The sequence below is a fragment of the Podarcis raffonei genome, chromosome 13, assembly GCF_027172205.1.
Source record: "Podarcis raffonei isolate rPodRaf1 chromosome 13, rPodRaf1.pri, whole genome shotgun sequence".
Lineage (NCBI taxonomy): Eukaryota > Metazoa > Chordata > Lepidosauria > Squamata > Lacertidae > Podarcis > Podarcis raffonei.
Window position 1 is genome coordinate 52724486 of NC_070614.1, and position 24629 is coordinate 52749114.

A 24629-nucleotide genomic window follows, 5' to 3' on the forward strand; every position below is an offset into this window, starting at 1 on the left:
TTATTATTATTATTATTATTATTATTATTATTATTTCCTATCCTTCAGGTCCCAGGGTGGGTTACAACAATTTAAAATTTCTTAGAATATACCGTACATATTTTTGCATACAGTTTGGACTAACATGCACATTTTTGCAAGTGTTTTTCCTACTACAATGCATTTTCACCAACATTATGCATTTTTTATGCCCTACCATGTTTTTGTACACATTTGTTGGAAAACTGCATGCAAAATTTGGAGAAGCAAAAATTTCAAAGAATAGTAGTGTTTCAGTTTGTGTTTTGGTTTGAGGAGTGTGAATTAAGTGGTTTCTGATTCAAATGTAAGGCAAAATTAATTATTAGTACTATTATTGCACTTAATTTATTAATCACCTTCTAATCCACTGTCTCAAGGTGATTTACAAATAAAACAGTAAATTTAGCAATTTATTAACAAAATAATTAAAAACAATTAAAAATACAACAGCAAATACATTTAAAAAATGATTAAAATCCTAACAAGTGGACATTCATAGTAAAGTACCATTTATCTAGCTGGAAAGCTTGTTGGAGCAAAACATGTCTTCAGCTATTTCCAGAAGTGCAGATAGTGGTTGCCTGTCACATCTCGACAGGAATGCTCTTCCACAGAACAGGTGCAGCCACACTACAAACCCTGCTCTTGACTGAAACTTATTCATTCATTTCTATCATTTATATACCACCTTTTTCTCCCATGAGCTCAAGGTGGTGTACATGGTTCTTCTCCTCAAATTATTCTCACAACAACCCTGTGAGGTAGATTACGCTGAAAGAAGACAGTGACTTGCCTAAGGTCACCCAGGGAGCTTCATCGCAAGTGGGGATTTGAACACTACCACAGACTCAACTTGCAGGAGAGACTTTTGTGCAGATTGAAGTAATCAACTGGGTGTATAAGGGGTACCGTGATCTCTCAGGTAACTTGGTCCTGAACTGCACAGGGACTTAGTACCAACACCTTGAACTTGTCCTGGTTAGCAGATTGGCTGTGAGTGCAAATCATGCAAGCAGGGTGTTCTATGCTGGTGATAGTTTGCTTCCTGAAGCAATATAGCCACTGTGTTCTGCACCGGCTGCAGCCTCAAGATCAACCCCACATACAGCACACTGCAGTAATCCAGTCATGAGGTTACCAGTGCATGGACAACTGTGCTCAAGCTATCCTGATCCAGGAACAGCCAATAACTGGTTGGTAAAGGGCACTCCTAGCCACTGAGGACACCACCTCCTGTCACAGAACTAGATCTAGCATCCTTTCTGCCCCATTCCTAGTCCCTGAGCACATATAGACACCAGAAGCTTAGATTTTTATTGCTATATATATACTAGTCCTGTCCTGTCTTCCCACAAAAGTAAGGATGCCGTGTTATGTTGCACTAGCAGGGCAGGGAAGAAAGTTAAAGGAGGTGTATCAGTTGGAAAATTCTCAACTTCTTATTAAGATCTTACAAATGCTTCTGAGGAGAAGGAGGCAGAGCCAGAGGCAGCAGCATCTCAAACTGCCTTGAAACTCAGCAACAAAGACACCTGCTTTACATTTGACAGTAGCACATCAGGTAAATTACCTGTTTTGTATGCAGCGGCTCCCTGGCTCAGTCCCTGATGAGATCTCTAGGCAATGCTGGGAAAGACTCCTTGTCTGAAAGCCCAGTGAACTTCTGCCCGCCAATGTAGACAATACTGAGCTAGATAGACCATATGGTTTGACTGTATAAGCCTATATTGTGGTGCTGCTCCAGGGGAGGCCCTGCTTTCAATAGCACTAGATACAATTCTAGATTGAGGGTATACTGAGGATACTAAGAACCGCAGGGGTTCCTGTGGGAGAATATCATGTGTGAATGCAGCAGATAACTTCAGAGTTGTGTGGAGACTGTCTCCTGATTCTTCTTGGCTGTGACCCACCCATCTTAATGACCCTTGCAGCAGACTGTCCTTTTTTTTGCTGTGATTCCTTTCCAGTCTCCTAGTCATTGTTACAACAACCCTGTAAAGTTGTGGATGAGATGACTGATGCTGAGCTTGGGGTGGGAGACTGGCTGAAGGGCCAGCTTGTGATGTCAAACAGGGACTTCTGCACCAAATAATTAATACTTAGCATTTACAGTGCCCACATTTTTCATCCCACCTTTCATAAGGTTCTTCCACTAACCCAGTCACCATATTTTAGGCATTCAGGCTTAATTTTAGGCATTCAGGCGCTGTGGCGCCTAGGACTTGCTGATCAGAAGGTTGGTGGTTCGAATCCCCATTACGGGGTGAGCTCCCATTGCTCGGTCCCTGCTCCTGCCAACTTAGCAGTTCGAAAGCACATCAAAGTGCAAGTAGATAAATAGGTACTGCTCCGGCGGGAAGGTAAACGGTATTTCCGTGCGCTGCTCTGGTTCGCCAGAAGCAGCTTAGTCATGCTGGCCACATGACCCAGAAGCTGTATGCCGGCTCCCTCGGCCAGTAAAGTGAGATGAGCGCCACAACCCCAGTCGGCCCCGACTGGACCTAATGGTCAGGGGTCCCTTTACCTTTACCTTTATATTTAAATTATGCTGGGACTAGATATATGCTGCTGCTGTTCTGGCAGTACAGCCACTACATCTAGTGCCTAGCGTGAGGGGCAAGCTCATGGGTAGAAAATACAAAAATGGAGGAAAGACCGGCTAGCCCACACTATCCCTAGAAACTTCACCAATGTCCACCAATCAAGGACTGCTGGTAACAACATCCACATGCTGCCTGCAAATGAAGGGAGCCAGTGAACTTATGGCAATGAGGACTAGCACCCCACCCCACTCCCCATACACACTTACACTTAGTGTTTTTACATGCCACAGCAGGGGTAGCCACTATAATAACCTCCAGATGTTGTGGACCTCAACTCCCATCATCTCCAGACAGTATGGACAGTGGTCAGAAATGAGAGGAACTGTAGTTTAAAAACACCCAGAGGGCTACCTCTTTGCTAGAGCTTCCCAATGGGACAGCTCCAAACTAAGAAAGCATGAAGGGGGCCATTCACCACTCAGCCTTGGATAGGTGGCTAGACAGGTAGCAGGTGCAGTGCCCACTGTGGCACCAGGAAGGATATAGGAGTCTGCTGGAGCAAATAGGTTGACAGCCCTATGCAGGAAGCATGCTGGACACTGTTGCTGTTGCATGGGGTGGACCTCCCTTCTGGTCTGCGCAAGACAGGGCGTGGGGGGGGGGAATCTGTACCTGTGTGGTCAGAAGGAATCTCCATGGGCAGAATAGTTTTTCACACACAGGACAAAACAAAGATAATAGTTTGAGTTCCTCACTTGAAGTTTAATAAATTTATATAGTATGACAACACAAATGGAAATCATTAATTATGCAGCTGTTGATTAAGGGATTATTATATTAACTGAAATGTAACTGACATTAATAAGATTATGGAACTCAGAAATGCGGGGAGCCCCTTTATCTAAATTGTATTAATTGGAAGTTGATTGGCATTTGAATGATTGTATTAATTGGGAGTTAATTGATATTGTTATAATTTGGCTATTGGGGGAATATTGGAAAACTAATAAAATTTATTTGGAAAGGAATCTGTACCTGTGGGAGAGTAGCCTGTGTGGATCAAGGCAAGACATAGAGGAACAAGAAAGAGGCAGCTTCTCGAAGGACATGTAGGCCCTAGAGCGGGATGTGCATATGGTGTTTGTTCATGCTCTGCCAGCCCTCCTGCCACAGTCTTCCTCCACCTTGCTCCGGTGACGGGGAGACTGCTGTGATTGTGAGTGCTTCCCCCTTGGAGGTTGTAGTTAAAGAATGAGGTGATATTCACTAAATAAAAGTATGAAATTTTATTTCAAAAGTCTTTTTTAAAAAATAAAATTTTTTTTGTAAACTCAACAGAGTTTAAGAACAACCAAACATCATAAAATTATGTGTCTGGGTTGGTTTAGTAAAGGATAAGTCTATTGATGGCTACTAGCAATGATGGCTAGCTCTGTCTCCAAAGACAGGGGCAGCTGGAAAACACAGGAGGGGAGTGCTCACGTGCTCAGGTTCTGCTTGTAAGTTTTGCACAGGCATCTGGTGGGCCACCGTGAGAACAGGATGCTGAACTAGCTGGGCTATTAGCCTGATCCAGCAGGCTCTGTTTATGTTTGCCTAAGCAAACAAGATTTTAGCAAGCATTAAAAAGCAAGGCAACTAAGGTGCTTGCCTGACACAAAGAAGCAAGCGAGTTGTATAGCATAGTTCCTGCCACACTAAAAGTTTGATGTCTCACAAGCATGGGATGAACATTTTGGGGCACTTGTAAAGGTGCCAGTTCCACAGATTGCTGTGCGGTCAAGTGGGCACATATGGGTTGGGGCAATACTTCAGGTAATCTGGTCCAAAGTTATAGAAGGCTTACTAACATCTTGAATTTAAGCCCAGCAGCATACTTGCAGCCCTGAGAGACAGTTGCAGCAGTTAGACATTATGGGAAGCTTCTCCAATCTGATGACTTACTTGTATTGGACTAGATTCTCCCCCCCCACACCCCAATCAGCCTACATCCAGTACAGAATTATAGTCCAAAACATCTGGAGGGCTCCAGGTTGGGGATGAAAGCTGCATTGTGGCATGTGCTTCCCTTCCCCTAGTTTATCCAAGTGATAAGCTTTGTGTATTCTTGATTGTTTTTGTACATGGTGATATTGATGTAATTCTATATGATCCCATTCTCAATATGGTTTGCATCTGCAAAATGTTGGGGCAGATAGATGGCTACATTTCCAGTTGGTGCAGGTCCCATAACTGCCTGCTGAAATCCTATACCTTTTTATACCACAAATGTTCAAGTTCATTTTTCGTCCAGCCTCTGTGGCAGACAGAAGTGTCCCTCCAGATAGCAATAATGCACTGGGGAAGCTTCACACAGCAACTAATGAAGCGGAATGATGTGTGGATGGTCTAGTGGCACTGTGGTCTAAACCACTGAGCCTCTTGGGCTTGCTGATTGGAAGGTTGGTGGTTCAAATCTCCACGATGGGGTGAGCTCCTGTTGCTTGGTCCCAGCTCCTGCCAACCTAGCAGTTCGAAAGCACACCAGTGCAAGTAGATAAATAGGTACCGCTGCAGCAGGAAGGTAAACAACGTTTCTGTGCGCTCTGGCACTCATTACGGTCCTCCATGCGCCAGTAGTGGTTTAGTCATTCCGGCCACATGACCTGGAAAGCTGTCTGTGGACAAACGCCGGCTCCCTTGGCCTGAAAGCGAGATGAGCACCGCAACCCCATGGTCGCCTTTGATTGGACTTAAGCGTCCAAGGGTCCTTTACCTTTACCTTTTACCTAGTATAAATGCACCCGCTAAAGCACTATTACTCTCTGCCTCTTGACCTTATGCAGGTACCATCATTGTACTCTTTTAGACACATCTGCTGAATTTTTTTCTGTTTCAGCAGGCATACATGATTTGGTTGTATCTGATTTTAATTTTTCTAAAATGTTTTATTGTTTTTAGTTTTTTTTAAAACATTTAAAAAATATTTGAAAGATATTTTTTGTTTATTTTTTATTACATGTTTTAATCGCAAAAGTGTTTGCTGCCCTGGGCTCCTTTCAGAGGGGTATGAGTTTAACAAGTAAATAAATGACATGTTGCAGAATACACTCACCAAAAGTCATTGGTTAGGAGGAGGCCTTAGTTACAAAGTTCTTATAAGTGCTCTGGTTGCCTCACTTCAGAAAGGATATTGTAGAGTTGGAAAAAGTTCAGAAAAGGGCAACCAAAAAGATCCAGTAGAATGGAGTAACTTCCCTATGAAGAAACGTTGCAACATTTGGGGCTTCTCTAAACTAAAAAGGCGAGTAAGAGATGACATGATAGAAGGCTATATAAAGGTTCATGGCATGAAGAAAGTGTCTAGAGAAAGGTTTTTCCCCTTTCTCAAAACACTAGGACCCATGAACAGTGTTGTAACTCCCATTGTTCTAGGCACATTTTGCGACAGGGAATTGCATTAGAGCCGTTTCTGAGTTCTGGGCGCAGTAATGCACCTAAGATTTCAGATTAAAACTGCAGAGTGGAAGGAAAGGAGGACCTTTTTCTGCCTCCCCATGTCCAGCTACTCTCTGAAGACTGGGGAAGAGACCCTCTTAAGAATATTAGGGGGGTGAGCAGGGGAAGGATTAGTCCATGTGAAAAACGAACATAATATTTTAGCTGCCGTTCATTCATTTTCAGCTTTGTATTCTTGTTGTAAAGAAAAAGCGCACCTAGACATTCTGTTGTTGTTCCCATAACCTAGGTTCAAGGTGCCATCTAGCTCCTAGCTTTCATTGCTCAGTTTCTAACACTGCTCATGGACATCCACTGAAGCGGAATGTTGGAAGATTCAGGTTAGATAAAAGAAAGTCCTTCTCCATGCAGTGCATAGTTAAGGTATGGAACTCCCTCCCACAGGAGACAGTGGTGGTAGAAACCCAGCCAGGTGGGTCCGTGGCACCATTCACATAACAAAAACTACCATAGAGATAACAAAATTTTCAAAAGTCGGGTCTCTGGCTTGGCTTTTGAAAAACTAAGTCCACAGTACTTGCTAACTGACCTAGGCCATGCCCCAGAATCTCCCATGATGCATGCCAGTTATGCAACAGAGACTGTGGAAGGGGTTCTGTCCAAGGAGAGCATTAAAAGCTCACAGATGTAGAGTGTGCATGTGTGAGTAGAAATGTAAATTTTATATTTCAAGATTGACTGCTTTTTAAAAATACATAAATCTTTGGAATTCAGCCCTTTGAATTCCTTTCATTCAGGGTGACAACTTTGACAATAAAACCAATCCTTTTGCCCCCCCATCTCTGCATTGACAACCTGCTTGAAATTACTTCCTTGCAAACTCACACCACCATTGAGCTTGTATTTGTCACAAGAAACTAAAATGTTGGTTTGGGTGGTTCATGTCTGCATGGTAACAATTGGGAATGTGTGGCAATTTTGCACCTTTTGTGGCCCATCTCAGGGTGGTTAGAACCCGCTGTCTGTTGCAAAAAATAAAAATGCACCACATGGAAACTTACTGCATTTTTAGTTGCTTAGTTTCAGTGCATTGGCCTTGAACATTTTTTCACAGTCATGACTACGGAGTCATCCAGTTTCTAACAGTTTCACAGCCACATGCTGTTCTTGGTAAGCTTGCGAGCAGGGCCTGAGAGCCACAACCCTCCCTTTTGTTTCGTGTGCTAATCAAAGCTAACCTGCCTCTGATTATGGAGGTTCCATTCCTAGTCTTGTGGCTAATGGCGCGTCGTGGAATCTGCTTTGTTCCTGCCAGATCGACTCATGCATATGTCAATGGACATTATATATTCTTGTGGCATCTCAGTTTTTTTCGCAGTACGTTTCCGTGCCAAACGGTCAGCATGCTCACATTTTGAAACATTTCTCTTTTTCTGGCACCAAATGGTCATTATTCTTATGATCGAAATGTGTGAGAGCCAAACGTAACGTAAGAGAGGGGCTGTAGCTCAGAGCATAAGATAAGAATCCTGCTGGTTCAGGCTAAAGGTCTGTGCTGAATCCTGGAAAATATGTCTGTACACTAGACTGTGTGTACACACCATACATTTAAAAACACATGACTTTCCCTAAAGAATCCTGGGAACTGAAGTTTATCCCTCATAGAGCTACAATTCCCGGGATTCTTTTGGGGAAGGAGGAGGCATGTGTATTAAATATAGGGTGTGCCCACAGCCTAACTGTTAATATGAACATACAGTGGTACCTCGGGTTACATACGCTTCAGGTTACATACGTTTCAGGTTACAGACTCCACTAACCCAGAAATATTACCTCAGGTTAAGAACTTTGCTTCAAGATGAGAACAGAAATTGTGCTCCGGCAGCGCGGCAGCAGTGGGAAGCCCCATTAGCTAAAGTGGTGCTTCAGGTTAAGAACAGACCTCCGGAACGAATTAAGTTTGTAACCAGAGGTACCACTTTATAGTACACAGTGATGCTAACAGAATTTTCTGGGTCCAGAATCTTGTATGCAGATTGGGTCCTATGACCTACTCACAAAAGCAGGCACAGACTTGCATAAAATCTGCATATGCTGTGTTGCATGCAAAGTTGTTTCCTCTTTTGTGATTGGAGTGGCATGTGGAAAAATAAATCAGTGGCTGCACATGTAATAAAATGTCTGACAGAATGCAGACAGGTGAAGCTTTCCCTCCATAATTATTTTTCCATGCTAGAAAAGGTTTAACCTGTTGAATTTATGCTTGACACATAACTGTTAAAGGCACAAGAAATTTGCTTTCCCACAATGATGACCCTAAATTAAAGCCTGGGCTGCAATCCTGTACCCATGTACCTGCGACTAAGCCCCACTAAACACAAAGTGACGTACTTCTGGGTAGACATGTATACCATTGTACTGTAAGTTAATTATATAGTGGATTCTTAATTAATGCTTTGCCTTTAGCTCAAGCACAGCAGGAGAAATGCCTAAGCCTCTTTGTAAAGTTTTCATATTTTGCATTTTCCAGTTCAGGGGCGGACTTTTAACATCTACCTGCTCTTATCGTGCCGTGATATTTGCAGGAAATAACTTTTACGGAATACCTGATCTCAGATAACCCCCTACCCCACAGTAAAGATGCATCCTGATTACTAGGGGAAAAGGAAGGGCAAAAACTATGAAGATTCCAAAAACTGGAAAATGAGGCAGAAGCAGGAAAAATGCACCAAAGGGGAGGATGAAATAGCTTTTTGGGATCCTGGGGATTACAATCATCTGGAGCACAAATAAGTCACATCTCTGACTTCACTCATTGGCCAAAAACACTGAAAGGTGGGAGCATCTCACAAAAATTGTCTCAATGGTTGCCTTCCTTCTGGGGGGCTAGAGACTTACATTTTTTAAAATGATAGCTCAGAGTCTGGGGCTCCTGCTGGCTGAAGGCCTGGTACAGCAGTACCCCCTGTACTCTGAGTATCTGTGACATTATGTGGTCACCAAAGGCCCATCCAGTCCAGCCTCCTGTTGCTCACAGTAGCCAATCATATGATTCCAAGAAGTCCACCAAGAGGACATGAGGCTAATGGCCTACCCATGCTCTTGTTTTCCAGTGATTGGTAGACGGGCAGACTGATTTGGCCTTGGAGAAAATACAGCTTAACAACTTGAGACCAGTTTACTTATGAAATTGCCTTACTCCATCTGTGCACAGTTGACTACTTAGATATGTGGATTTGGTACTTTTACAAGTGCCATATAATATCCACACTGTATCTGTAAGATCTTGGATCCTTTAGGGTGGTGGCACCAACACTTTGGAACCTATTGGCAGGCACCTATCAGGCAGGCACTTCCACTATTTCTTTTGGCGCCTGCTGAAGATATTCTTATTTAGACAAGGCTACCCAGTTGGTTACAAAGTTTGTAGGCATTTAAACTTAGTCTATTTTATTGCCGTTTTAACATTCTGTATGTTTTAAATTATGGTTGCAAACTTTTTAGTGATAACTTTATTGTTTATCTGCTTTGTAAACAATTTTGAGGTTTTTTTCTACTATCAAGCTGTATATAAATTTTATGAAATAAATAAACAGCCATAACAACTAGTAGCCATAGGTAGTCCTATCCTCTATGAATTTGTCTTTTGTCATTTTAAAGCTGTCCACATTGGCAGCCATCACTACATCATGTGGGAGCAAGTTCTATAATTTAACAATTCTCTGTGTGAAGTGTTTCCTTTTCTCTGTCATGAATGCCCCACCATTCAGATTCATGCTGGTGTTATGAAAGGGGGGCGGTGCAGAACTTCTCTATTCAGTTTCTCTGCATTTTCTAAACCTGTAAAATGTTAGTTTTGGGTGGTACAGTATCTGCTTTGCCTGCAGAAGTTCCCAGGCTCAGTCCCCAATGGCATCGCCAGGTAAGGCTGGGAGAGACTTCCTCCCTAAAACTCTAGAGATTCACTGCCAGTCAGTGTAGGCAGTACTAAACTAGATGGGCCCCAATGGGCTGACTCAGTGTAAGGCAACTTATTCAGTCCCTAATTTCCCTTAAACTAATTGCAGTCCTTCAACCCTTTTGTGTTTTTATTCTGGCAACTGAAATACGTAAGCACAATGATAAGCTTTTATGAAGCTCAAAGACTACACAGTCTTATGAAGCTCAAAGACTACAATGCACCGCCACTGAAACCAGGAGATATGTATGTGCAATTATGCCTGGGGCCTTTAATTGAAAATGTGTTCTCTTTGCATTCTTCTAGTTAGGTCTTCCCATTCTCCTCTCCGCACCCACCAATCTAAATGTTAAGCTTCCTCCATCTGTCTCATCTGAGTAACATAATGAAGACCAATTGAGGGGCAGAAGAGTGTGCTTTCAGAATGAATTGTCAGGTTGCTGTTATATTGGCACATGGCTGCGAAGAAACCCTCCACTGTAAAACTGCTTCCCAGTACTACATGTGCTATGTCAGCCTTTCCTCAACAGGGTGTCCTGTTTTGGACTACAGCGCCATCAGCCCAAACCAGCATGGCATTTTCACCCTTTGCCTTAATCTTGTCTTGTTTGGGGCTTCATTAAAGCTGGGGGACCATGCGTGTTGAATGCCCACAATCTGCTTTGATTTGGGGTTGTTCGTAGGAATTAACAAGGAGGTGCCACTGAGCATGTCTGCGCTGTCCTTCCTTGTCCACCAAGCAACCTTCACCACTGCTCTCATTCATGAGTGCATGACCTTTGAGTATGCATGAGTTCCAGCAGAAATTAATTTTTTAAGGAATTCATCCCTCCTTTTCCCACAATTTCAGTTCCTTTAATAAGCTATGATTCCCCCCCCACAACAAATGCAAACAACAAAATCTATCTTTTAAAGTAAAAATGTTATAAAAATATTGTAACAGTCTAGATAAAGCTGTATTCCAATTGAAAACCAGTGTTAATGGTTTGCTGTGTTTGTGTATTTTTTTAACCCTATTAAAAAAACACGCAAGAAAACCATCCTTGTTTAGAGAACTGTCCCCGAACAGCATTATATGGTTTGTGCAAACCTACGAACACTATCTAGACCTTTTGCTAATTGTCTATAAAAAATGTTCATACAGGGTGGTAATTAATGTTCAAGCTCATCTCAAAGGGGATGCTGATGGTTGTAGTTTATTGGGAGAAATGCCTCTTTTTGCAATGTGTGGATGCTTAGTACATACGGATGTTTTTTGATCTGCTGTCGTTGGGATCAAAAGTATTAAGCAGATGGAGCAACTCCATTACGAAGAAAGATGGCCATATTTGGGACTTTTAGTTTAGAGAAAAGGTGAGTAAGAGGTGACATGATAGAAGTTTATAAGGAGGAAGTAGACAGAAAAGTCCCATCCCTCCCTTATAATATTAGAACTTGTGGGTATCCAATGAAGCTGAATGTTGGGAGATTCAGGACAGATAAAAGAAAGTCCTTCACACAGTGTATATGGAACTCACTCCTGTAGGAAGCAGTAATGGCCACCAACATGGATGGTTTTAAAAGAATAAGACAAGAGGATAAGGCTATTAATGATTGCTAACTATGATGGCTATGTTCTGCCTCCACAGCTGGAAGCAGTAATGCTTCTGAATACCAGTTGCTGGAAACCACTGCAGCAGAGTGCTCTCCTGCTTGAATCCTGCTTGTGGGCTTCCTATAGAGACATCTAGTTGGCTACTGTGAGAACAGGATGCTGGACTAGATGGGCTCTTGGCCTGATCCAAAAGGGTCTTATTATGTCTTTATAGGAAATATATGCCTGGAAAGCTTCCTTCAGAAAGAAAAAGTTGTAAAATTGAAGAGTTATTGGACACACAAAACTTCCAGAGAGGTCCGAAGAACTTCTGACTGGCCACTTTGGGAAGCTGGGAGCAGGACTAGATGGAATCACTTAGGTTCATAGTTTTTTGTATGTTGTGTTAAACCGATGAAGCACACTAGAGGTTCATCAAGACTTCCTTTTGTGCTGCATTTCTGGGCACAGGTCTGGTTTTAAATCCCTCTGTGCAAGCAGGGTATTTTTTTGTCCCTGCACTTTCCCCAGGAAAATCCGCATTTTACCATGAATCAGAGCAAGTGGCAATCAGATTTTCTGCAGTTTGCTGTTTGCTCTCATTCAGCAGTAAAATGCAGGTTTTCCTGGGGAAAGCACCAGAACAACAACAAAACAGATGTGGAACTTTAAAGTGCGGACCTGTGTCTGGAAAGTCCGGATGAGCTCTAGGCCAGCCTTCCCCAGCCTGGTGTGCACCAGATGTTTTTGGAGCTTTCTCTTGGGGCTGATGGGAGTTGTAGTCCTAAACATCTGGAGGGCACCAGGTTGGGGAAGGCTGGATGAGCATAGGCCCACTCACTTGTTGACAGTGCATCTCCAAGCAGGATGCTTACAGGGAAGACACTTCAGGTTTGTATAGTTGGGGTTAGATTGTCAGAATAGGATCTGGTAGACCAGGGTTCAAATCCTCACTCAGCCATGAAGCTCACTAAGTGACCTTAGGCCAGTCACTGTCTCTCAACCTAACCTACCTCACAGGATTGCTGTGAGGAGAGAAGAACTGTGTATATAAATGTTGTTTGTGTGCATTTGTCATAAATACATAATAAATAAAAGCAACAGTTTGAAGGGAGAAGAGCACACAAACAAAAGGAGTTGGGCAAGCCCCCTTTTGTTATGCACAGAATGTTGCATCAGCTCTGTTTCCTGCATTGTTGAAGAGGAGTTCTGTGTAGTACAGAAAACACACATTTTAACCAGCATTCCTGATCAGGGAAGCAGTATAATATAGAACCACTTTGCAGCAAACTTTTTTTTTTTGCAGTAACTAAGGGGAACTCTGAAGCTGACCAGAATTGACACTGATCCCCTTAGCATGTATGTTGAATATGTGTGTGTGTGTGTGTGTGTGTGTGTGCGTGCGCGCGCGCGCATGCACTGAATTGCCTATTGGAGTAGAGAAGATAACTGTGTAATCTGAAGTGAGGCAGCTGCGTTCCCAGTGGGCTCCCTCATCTTATGCTGACTTGCAGCGGCCTCCTTGAGTGTATAGATTACTTATACTAGGGATCCCTCCTTCACCTCCTTCTTAAATGCAGCTGGTTCTGGGGTTGGGGGGGGAGTTGCTCTGCAGCTGTGTAGAATGGAGGGGTAAGAATTACAGAGGAGGAAAGAAGATTTTCATTTGCTTCTGAATCTGAGTAATGCGGGAAGGTTGATGCTATACTTCCATATAATTCCCCCCTATCCCCTTGATCTCTCTGTTGAACCCTTCTGTCTTACCTCCCTCTTTAAGATCTTTCCCCATGGCCTTTGGCCCCAAATGTTGGGAGTTGTATTTTTTTATTAAAAATATAGGAAGCCACTAATTATTTTTTTGCCTTTTTTAAAAAAAGAACTGCATCCTACCCCCCTCCCCACAAAAAAACCTCTCAGCGCCATGCGGGAGCAGGAGCCTGTCGCCATGACAACCCCAGAGCCCCAGTGGCTTGGTTGCTAAGCGACTAAGAGACAGGGAGGCCAGGATGGATGGAGGAAATACATCAATGCAGATGGGGGAGGCAAAAAATGATGGTTCCGCCCCTTTGAGTGACTTTGGGATGGGGAGATTTGAAGAGCATGGGGGTATCCTTACGCATCCTTCACCTCTCTCAATATCTTTTAAGGTCTCTCTGAGACCATCTGCTTGGTATGCGGAAGTCCCCAGGTTCTGTCTCCAATGGCATCTCCAAGAAGGGCTGGGAATGTCCCGTCTGAAACCCTGGAGAGCTGCTGCCAGTCAGTGTAGACAGTACTGAGTTAAATGGACTCGTGCCTGTCTCAGTATAAACACAGCTTCCTATGTTCCTAGGACAGGGATGTTGGGGTGTGGAGGCTACTATTCCAAGCCCTCTTAGTGGGTGATGCGGTGGGTTACAGTGCTCCCCAACCTTGAGCCTCCAGCTGTTTTTGGACTACAACTCCCATCATCCCTCGCTAGCAAGACCAGTGGTCAAGGATGATGGGAATTGTAGTCCAAAAACAGCTGGAGGCCCAAGGTTGGGGAACACTGGGTTAGGATACCTTCTTAGAGAGGTGGGGAGAGGGGGATAGTTCCAGGGAGGACTTGTCCATGACAGCAGTATCCCACCCTTTGGAATCCCCAGCAACAGGTATTCAGAGACATAGTGCTACCGAGGTGGAATTTATCAGTGCAGGGGACTGATTTATTTATTAAATTTATATACTGCCCTTCATCATAAGATCTCAAGGCTGTTCACAGAATAAAATTTCATCACAGAAGAACATGCTTCACTCTATGTGTGTGTGAGAGAGAGCAAGAGAGTGAAGAGGTTTTTTTGATATGGTCTTTTCTAGCAACTGGTGTGTTGCTAGAATAATGGTGTGCATTATGTGTTGATTTAACACTCCTCCCTTTTATGCAGAGTGGGCCAAATATCGTCTGCCAGCAGTCAGGCACAGTAGCCCTCCAAGGGTGCCAGAAACTGCATGGTTTTGCTTACATTGTTTGAGCCTACAAAAATAGGATGCTCTTGTACCCAGCAGGCAACAGGAAGAGGCCTCTGGGCTATGTTCATGGGCTGCACTGCTTTGAACATAAGAAAAGACTGCTACATTAGGGTGTGCTGAATTGTTCAACCTTCAAATTCCAAAAATGAAGGGTACTAAAAACTTGCAACGCGACTTGGGAAGTCAAAGATATTTTGATTAAATGAATATAATTTAGTTTTGCTTGGTAAGTAAAATTTGTGTAAAATTACATAGACATCATTTAAAATGATTGCCAAGTATTTGCAGTTATATATTATCCTTATTATTTTTTTTTTTAGCATTACCCAACATTTTCAGAAGGTAAAACTAAATTATTTGGTTTTCCAAAAGCAATTTATGTGTTTTTCATCAAGCATAGACTTAACAAGCTAAATGTTGTCTGGTCAAAAATAATAGCAGATTTGAATTCCTCACACTCAAAAACATATTTTTTAAGACCCTTCACTGAAGAAATTTGCAAAAATTAAGTTTCACGCCCTAAAATGGCATGTCCTGCTACTTTATCAGACCAATGGCCCATCTAGTCTACCATCCTCTTCTCAGAGTGGCCAACATGATACCTGTAGGAAATCCACAAGCAGGACCTGAGTACCAGAACACTCGCCCCTCCTGTGGTTTCTAGCAACTGGTATTTGGAAAAATATTGATTTATATATTAGTAACTTGGTTTTAATGTAGCGTTTTAATATGTAACTGTATATTTTTGTAATATTTTGTTCAAGTTGTCTGTTGTTGCTTCAGTTTTCTGTATACTGCTTAGAGATATTTTAACTATACTAAGGCATATTTTTTAATTGGCATCTGTCTCCAGAGACAATGGAGTGCACCTCTGAGGGTGAAGTCAAACTGCATTAGCAGCATTTAAGTGACGTCCCTGGGACGCAAGCCCGGGCAATGTGTAAAGTAGTCCTGGGCTGCCCGCTCTGGGCCTCTTATGTGATCCAAAGGAAAACAGCAAGACATCTGGTGCCAGCTTAGCTGCAGGAGTTGCTGGATGAAGGCATACAAGGCACCATCCAACTGCCACCCAAATGTGAAGATTTGTGCAGGGTTTACTTCTGAACATTTTCTTTTCCTGAAGATATACAGTGGTACCTCAGGTTAAGTACTTAATTCGTTCCGGAGGTCTGTTCTTAACCTGAAACTGTTCTTAACCTGAAGCACCACATTAGCTAATGGGGCCTCCTGCTGCTGCTGCGCCACCGGAGCACAATTTCTGTTCTCATCCTGAAGCAAAGTTCTTAACCCGAGGTACTATTTCTGGGTTAGCGGAGTCTGTAACCTGAAGCGTATGTAACCTGAAGCGTATGTAACCCGAGGTACCACTGTACTGTAAGGCAGCAGAGGTTGAGGATCAGTGTTTTCTTTCTTCTTGACCATTGAGACTCACTCTTGGTCTCATCTGCTCAATCTGCCAGAGCCTGTCTTCACATGCAGGAGAAGTCCCTAACTCACCAAGGGCTTGAATCCCATTGGCTACCCTCACATGGTTTAGCTAGCCAGTTGAAGCCATTCCTGGGATGGATGTAGCCACTGTGGGATGTAGCCACTGTTGCATGCTGACAGCTTCTAGGAGCCACAGGTGAGAACTGAGTGCAGCGTGGAGATCAAAGGTGGTCAGGCTACCCCATAAGGAGCATGACATGTTCCTCATCAGAGGTCCTACCCCTCCACTAAGACCCAATTCACCCAATTAAGTGGTATAGAAATTAAATAATCATTACTGCCTCTGACCAGTAGGCAGAGCACAGCCATCATGGCTAGTAGCCATCAATTGCTGTCTCCATTAATTTGTTCAGTCTTCTCTTAAAGCCATCCAAGTTGGTGGCCATCACTACCTCCTGTGGGAGCGAGTTCATAGTGCTGCATAAAAAAGTACTTTTGCCCATCCTGAATCTTCCAACATTCGGCTTCATTGGATATTCCTGGGTTCTAGTGTTATGAGAGTGGACGGACTTTTCTCTCTTCACTTTCTCCAGGCCAGGCAGAATTTTACAAGCTTCTATCATGTCACTTCTCAGTCACCTTTTCTCTAAACTCTGGTTTAGCAGTTTGCGCCTATTGGAATTAGGGGCAGTCTTGTGCTCTGTGGAGACAGTAAAATGCAGAATTAGTGCATAAGTGCTACATATGTGTATGCTCACAAGAATGTTATTGAACACCTTTGCACTGCATCATTGTATTTGCAGTCAGCTGTCCCTCTCACACATGTGCTTGCACATACATGAGATACTCAGTAGTACTTTACCATTGCACTGTGTGTGTGATTCTCATTCATTCACATGCTCTTTCACGCTTTCTCCATGAGAGCACATGCATGTTAATCAACTGTGTGACTGACACGTTGAGAGAGGACTGGCACGTGTGAAGCGGTTGTCACAACTCAGATGTCACAGATGGTGTGTGTATTTGCATCCTTATGGCCCCCGCCACAAGGAGTTTTTGGCTGTTCACACATTCGACTGCAAGTCAACCACTGAGTGATAATGATATGTGCAAAATATACACGTGCACATACCCAGCCGTGTGGCATATCTCAACTCTGCACTTCCTTGTCCCTCTCTTGCACATGTGCGCGCGCTCTCTCTCTCTCTCTCTCTCTCACACACACACACACACACACACACACACATCATTTCTCAGGGTGTTTCTGTTTCAGCTCCACACTCATAGCTTTGATGATTCAATTTGTGAGCATTCCTTGCATAGTGCTTGAGCATTCTGAACACTGCAATGGTCTTTCTTCCTCCTTCCCTCCCTCCTTCCCTGCCTTGCACACACACACACACACACACTATTTCAGCTGCATTCTCCTAACAACTGCATTGACTTTTTGGTGACACACTCGTAGCAGTCACTTTGCTTCCCACATCCCCATGCAAAGTCCTGGCGCGCACACATGCATCACCCCCACATCAACACCCCTGCATTCCCCTTCTGGGAATACTGCAATGGGGTATCTCTCTCTCTCTCTCTCTCTCTCTCTCTCTCTCTCTCTCTCTCTCACTCACACACACACACACCACACTTTTGCATTGCACACACCAGAACATCCTTCTTCCATCCAGCCCTCCCCATCTCCTTCTGCATCAATTGGACACTCACAACTGGAGCATCCTTTTCCTTCAACACCCCCCCACCCCCGCAAAACGCAGCATCCTGGACACACACTCTCTCTCACACACACAAATCCTGCGACTGTCTCACACCCACACCGCATCCCTCACTCAGACTCCCCACATCCTTTTCTTGCACACTCCTCTCTCTCTCTCTCTCTCTCTCCCTTGCTCACTGCATCAATCCTCTAATCACAGCCCTCTTTTTACCATTCTGCTTATATCCCCCCCCCCTGCACATCCTCTCCTCCCTCCTTCGCCCTTTCAGTTTCCTCCCTCCGTCTAGTCGTGAGGATCAAGCCCCCACCTCCTCTCTCTGGCAGCCCCCACACTCAGCTCCCCCATCTCCACCCCCCACACCCCCATGAAGACGAAGAACAGGCTCTCTTCCATGTGTCTCTGTGTGGTAGGTGTCACCTCTTCTATCTTTATGAAACCCCCCCTCCTTCCACCAGCCCCTAAGCAAGTCAGAGCCACCCCTATCTTTAACCCCTTCTTTTCCCCCAGCCCCACAGCAACAGGTTCAGAAGAGAGAGGGAATGCATCGCGGGGGGTGCCGGGTGGGGGTGACACAGATGTCTTTCTTATTCAACATGCAGGAGGCTGCCAAGAGACAGATCTTTCCCCAAAATATATTTTCTCTGGTCCTTAAACTGAAAAGGTGTGTGTGTTTGTGTTTGTGTAGCGAGATGGTGGGTGGGTGGGTTTGTTGCTAGGCACAAATCCAAATACTGACCCCATCCCCACCCCAAATATTCAAGGCTTCATGTGCTCCCCCCCAAAAAACAGCAGCCCCTGACATCATTAATGGCACAATCTTCCCCATATCCCAGCCACTTTGGCCCCCTCAAATTCCAGAGTATTGCTCTGTTTGTCTCCTGACACCCAAACACCATCTGATTGCCCTCCCCATTTGTCTCCCTAAGCTCTGCTATTTCCTCCTTGGGTACACCCCCCAAAAAATAGCAAATTCTGGTCTTGTCCCCTTCCGTATATTACAAATCCTTGGCCTTCACATCCCTCCTACACCAATATAGTACTCACCCATTCAAGGATATTGCCAAATTCTCTGACACCCCCCCCAAAATGTTGGAGGCTCCCAACATAGCGGTACAGCTCTTCCCTCTCCCCACCCCATTCAAACCATCATGACGTCTTAAAATCTCCTGCTCAGTAACAACACAGTGATCTCTCTTACCCTAACCCCGGAGGAAAAGTCTGGGGAGGGGGAAAGTTACAGTGGATTTTATCCCTTCCTCTAGGATCACCTGTTTACTCTAACCATGACTGCCCCCCAACAATAGAACACCCCCCTTTCCCCCCACAGGATACCTGGAAACTTTGGGACCCCCAAGCCTCCATTACACCCCAATCCTTTCACCAAAACAGCCCTCTAAACTAAATTTCCTTACAACCATAGGGATGGGATGCATCAGTGTCCCCACTGGCTCATGTACACGTCTTTTTCTGGACTAAGTCAAGGGAAACCCCTACAGTAGACATTTGGTGCAAATGCTGTGCTGTAACTCAAACCCTTTAAATTATTGTTATCTGTCTAATATGTTACATTAATATTTATTATTAATCTTCATTCATTCACAGTGTAAATGTAGTTATTCACATCATGTTAGAAGCTCTTGGTTTTTTTATGAATATTTGCTATGAGAATCAGTTGCTTTTGGGTGGTGTTAATTGGGGAGGGGTTGTCCCTTTTTTCGTTGCTAGTGTTTCAGCTCTTTTTATCACCTCTCTGTTTTGCTTCCAGTGTTACTCAATTTTCCAGTCCTCATGAATGGTGCAAATGTTACAGTTATGATAGATGCTAGTGCATAGATGATATGAAGTGTCTGCTCCCCACCCTTCCCTTAGTCCTTGCTCCAAAGCTAATGAATCTGAACCTTTCCTTCCAGATGTGAAAAATGTTGATTCTTTTTTTTCAGAAAAAAATTCTGAATAGTCTCAAGTGATGGATAGACTAATCACATACAAATATCAGTTTGTTTTCTGTTGTCCTTTCCTTATTCATTTCAGAGGATATTCAAAGTCCTCTCTCAACTTTCTTTTTAAAACTGCACAAGCTTTTTTCAAATAAGTGGTACATGTATACTTTTGCTTGAAAGAAAATTTTCTGAATGCCCAAATACATAATATATAATAATCATAAAAGTGTATATATACAAGTGGGGTGAGTGTGTGCAAATTTTTTTTTTTGTAGGGCTTCTGTCTTCTTATAATGGGTGCTTAATTTTTTTTGCCTTCCAGAGGAAGGGCAACTGAGTTTTTCTCATTCTAACTAGAATTATAATAGTTTGCAATAATATGCAAATATTTTAACCCTCCTGACTGGGACATCTTTTAAAAATGCAAAAGTAATTTTTTGTCAGATGGTAGATTTTGCTTCACTTCTGTAAAATGTTCAGAATGCTCCAGTGTTAAATGACATAACCCACCTTTTATCCTTCTTTTTTACATACTTGGTTTTGAAGGACACCTGATCTGCTGCTTTTCAAATCTGATGCCTATGTATATGTACAATCCCATCAGTATCTTGTCCTCCCCTGTGCTCCCCTCAATATTGTTGGACTCCATCAGCCCCAGTCAGCATGGCCAATGATCAGAGCTTATGGGAGTTGTAGTCCTGCAATATCTAGAGGGCCACAGTTTCCCCTGCCCAATTTTAAAGTACACTAATGGAGGGTGTGTGCCCAATATGTTCCCAGTTCACTTGAGGAGGCTCTTCCCGCATGATCAGGCCAGCCTGGTACCATCCAGATATTTTGTGCCACAATTCCCATCAGCCCTAACCAGCACAACTGATGGAAGTTTTAGTCCAAAACATCTGGATGGCACCAGGTTGAGGAAGCCTGGCCTACTCATTAGAATTTAGACCTGTTGCATATAGTGCATGCATGAGTATCTCTCTTTTCCTCTGGAGGGCCATTAATGTTCAGCGTTTCATGTGTGTGCCCTTCCACACACTTTCCTGCCCCTTCTTTTATTTAAGTGGCAAGGGACCTGTGGCACTCCTGATGTTGTTGGACTACAACTCCCATCAGCCCCATCCAGCATAGCCAGTTGTCAGGGATTGTGAGAATTGTAATCCGTGAACATCCGAAAAGGCACAAGCACATCGACTCTGCATTAAGGGAGACCCGGCAGGGTGAGACTGTCTTCATGGGAGGGCACCCGTTTTGCAAGGTTCAGTCCCTGGCAGAATCTCCTGGTAGCACTGAGCAAAGCTCATGCTTGAAATCCTGGAGAACAACTGCCTTCCAGTGTAGGCCAAACTGAGTTAAGGCCTTTGTGGGCCTGACTCATTGCAAAGTCCTCCCACGTGAGCCCAGAGTGGACTTCTGTTTTCAAATAAACATCAACACCTCCATTTTTTTGCTTCCAGCTCAGGATTGTTTTCCTTCCATGCAGCTTAAATGCTGTTTTATGTTCTCGCTTTAATCCCAAATCCACTAACAAGGACAACCGAGCTTAACCTGACTCTCTTGCACGGATGACGAGGCTGACCCGAACCATGACACGTGGGGGCTTGCTTATCCCCTTCCGCCATGCGGCCGTCCCCCCGTTACCTTTGGCCAGAGGGCTCACCTCATGTCAAGTCAAGGGACGTTGACCTGAAATTATGTACAGTACTTTATTAGCAGCCTACCTGAGACTTCACCAGCATGGTGCCCTTCAGATGTTTGGGACTTAAGCTCCTATCAGCTGACTGGGGCTGTTGGGAGTTGTTGTCCAAAACATCTTGAGAGCACCAGGCTGGCAAAGGCCAGCCTACCTCATCAGGCTGAGCTTGAAGCCTAGTAATTAAGGTCTCCGAACCTCATTGTGTCTCTTTGTGAACCACTCAACAACACTTGGTGCCGGACACCCAGATAGGCAAATGCACTCCCTTGGGATGTTATCATTTGTGGGGATGTGTCTTTGTGAATTCTTATAGGAAAACCCCATAGCTCCATGGCGGAACAAGTGTTTTGCATGCAAGAGAAGACCTCAGGTTCAATCCCAGCAACACTTCTCGTTAAAAGAATCAGGTGGCAAATAATAGGAGGGTTCTTCTTCTCCAGTACCTTTCCTCCATGGAACTCAATGTGACTCCCTATAGTTCTCCCCATTGTATCCTCGCAATAACCCTGTGAAGTAGGCTGTGCTGAGAGTATATGCCTGGCCCAAGGTCACCAGGTGAGCTTCATGCCTGAGTGGGGATTGGAACACTCTATGCCATGCTGGCTCTCTTACTGCTTGAGATTCTGGGAAGCCACTACTGGTCAGAGCAGAGAGTACTGGGCTAGATGGATGAATTGTTTAGCCTGGTATCAGGCAGCTTCCTATAATCTGAATTTGAATGTTTTGGGATGCTCATGCAACATGTTGACAGCTGTTGGGTTTTTTGGTTTTTGTTTTTCTGTGTTGCTTTGTCTTGCTTTGATATGCAGTATGCCAGTTGCTGGGGATCACAAGTGGGGAGAGGGCCGCTGTTGCCCTCAGGCCCTTTGGGGCATCTGATTGGCCACTGCGAGACAAGGATGCTGGACTAGATGAGTCCCACTTTGGCTCTTCTTACGTCCCTAATATGATTGCGGATTAAGTTATGCTGGCTACAATGGCTGCTAGCCACGATGGCTGTGTCCTCCCTTCACTGTCGGAGGCAGTACACCTTTGAATACCAGTATTTAGGATCACAAGTGGGAAGAGTGCTGCTGTTGCACAGGTCTTGAATGAAAGCTTCCCACAGGCATCTGGTTGGCCACTGTGAGAACAGGATGCTGGATTAGTTGGACCGTTGGCCTGATCCAGCAGCCAGGCTCTTCTTATGTACTTATTGTGGGGCTCTGTTTGTACATAGAAGAAAAGATCCTTTAAATTGTAATGTGTGACAGATTGTGTGTTTGATACCAGGACAGTGTACTTTGGGTCTGGTGTGTGTGTGTATGCAGGAGAAACAGCTGTGTCTCTGTGGCCTACTCAGCTGGAGGAGGGGGGTGTAGCCTTCTCTCATCTATACAGGGAAAGGGCTGGGGAGAATCTCTGATTAACACCAAGGATTAATGATCTTAGCATAGCCCACGCAGACCACGTCCAGCCATTTCAGCTGCAGGGAGGAAGGACACTGGAAGGAGTGAATAGGTTGCTAATTCTCCCTTCTCCCTGCTCTTAATTTAAATACCCTAGTTGCCCAAATCCCATAGCTATGGAGCACCCTTCCCCAACTTGTTGCCCTCAAGATGTTTTGGAATTGTAGCCTGGTATACAGTTGGCAGTATTTACCCATTGATGAGCTGAAGATTCTTTGCACATTCTCAGAATCGCTGTTCTCTCCTACTGCCCTGCAAGGTGCAAAGTGAATAAAACAGCAGGGATAATAATAATAGGAATAATAATAATTTTTATTTAAAGCCCACCCTCCCCGGCCAGGGCGGGGCTCAGGGGGGCTAACACCTAATATAAATTACAATAAAATGTAATAGAAAAAAAGAAAATCAGTCTGTGATGTGGGAGGCAAAAGTTTCTGAAATATAAAGGCCAAGACCTAATCAGGGCCTCCCTCCTTCCCCTGAAAACAGCCTGTTTATAAGGTCTAGACTCAGTTCTGTAATCATAGAATTGTAGAGTTGAAAAGGACAACCAGGGTCGTCTAGTCCAAGCCCCTGTAATGCAATGATATTTGGCCCAAAGTGGGTTTTGATCCCATGACCTTGAGATAGGGTTGCCATATTTCAGAAAGTAAAAACCAAGACTAAGATCCAGGACAAAGCGCCACATTTTTGAAATTCCCCCTGGACGTCAATTCCACCTTTGAAATCCTGGACGTATGACAGCCCTACCTGAGATTAAGAGTCTCATGCTCTACTGACTGAGCATAGGCTTTGGGTTTTTTTTTCAATCAGGGTAGTAGCTGCTGTGATCCTCCTTGATTCTACACTACAAATGGTAACTTTATGAAGCAAGTGTTTTTGTGTGTGTGTGTGTGTGTGTGTGTGTGTGTGTGTGTGTGGAGAATCTTCTTAGAATCACCAATGCTGAGAAAAGCTCTTGAAAGGCATAGGATGCCCACTAGAGGGTGCTAATCACACAGGAATTACCATTACTCCAGCACCACTACTCTGTTCTGATTTCTACTACATAGCGCCCCCTGGTGTATGGGATGTTCTGTGGCTTGAGAGGGCAGATTGTGTCAATCAACTGACACACGTTTAGCTACTGTTCATATGGAGCCAGGGCAATGCAGATCACATCTGAAGCCTGGGGCAGGAGTCTTGTTAGAATAAAGTTATAAACTAAAACAAAAAAGCAGCCGGTCCCTGGTGGGGCCCCCTGGTTGGCTTAGTTCTCTGAGGCCCGGGGCAAGTGTACCTGACTGTCCCCTACCTGGAACCCTGAACAGGTGATGCCTGTCTGTGTAGACCAGGGGTCAGCAACCTTTTCCAGCCGTGAGCTGGTCCACCGTCCTTCAGACCATTTGGTGGGCCAGACTGTATTTTTGGGGTGGGGGGTGGGAATGAACAAATTCCTATGCCCCACAAATAAAATGCAGAGATGCATTTTAAATAAAAGGACACATTCTACTCATGTAAAAACACGCTGATTCCTGGACTGTCTGCGGGCCGGATTGAGAAGGCAATTGGGCTGCATCTGGCCCGCGGGCCTCAGTTTGCCTACCCCTGGTGTAGACAATACATATGAGCAACAATGGGCCACGTTCACACCATACATATAAAGCACTATGATACCACTTTACATAGTCATCGCTTGCCCCAATCAATTGTGGGAGCTGCAGTTTGTTAAAGATGCTGAGAGTTGTTAGGAGACCACCACTCCTTCTGATTCCCCTCACGGAGCTACAGTTCGCAGAATGGTTTAACAGTCTCTCTTCCTAGGCAACTCTGAGAATTGTAGCTCTCTGGAAACAAGGGGGTCTCCTAACAACTTTCTGCACC

At 44.2% G+C, this 24629-nt stretch overlaps 1 protein-coding gene across 9 annotated transcripts in view; it reads left to right on the top strand.

Moving 5' to 3' along the window:
- Positions 1 to 24629, top strand: part of DLG4 (discs large MAGUK scaffold protein 4) — a 131600-nt gene that overhangs the window by 25698 nt on the left and 81273 nt on the right. For 2 of the 9 annotated variants that reach the window (XM_053362199.1, XM_053362202.1), the window contains exon 1: positions 17887 to 18088. The exons of the other annotated variants lie outside the window; for them this stretch is intronic. In XM_053362199.1, coding sequence (XP_053218174.1) covers positions 18047 to 18088 — 42 coding nt within the window. In that variant the 5' untranslated portion in view covers positions 17887 to 18046. Of the gene's footprint in view, positions 1 to 17886; positions 18089 to 24629 lie in introns of those variants that run through there. 9 annotated transcript variants of the gene reach the window in all.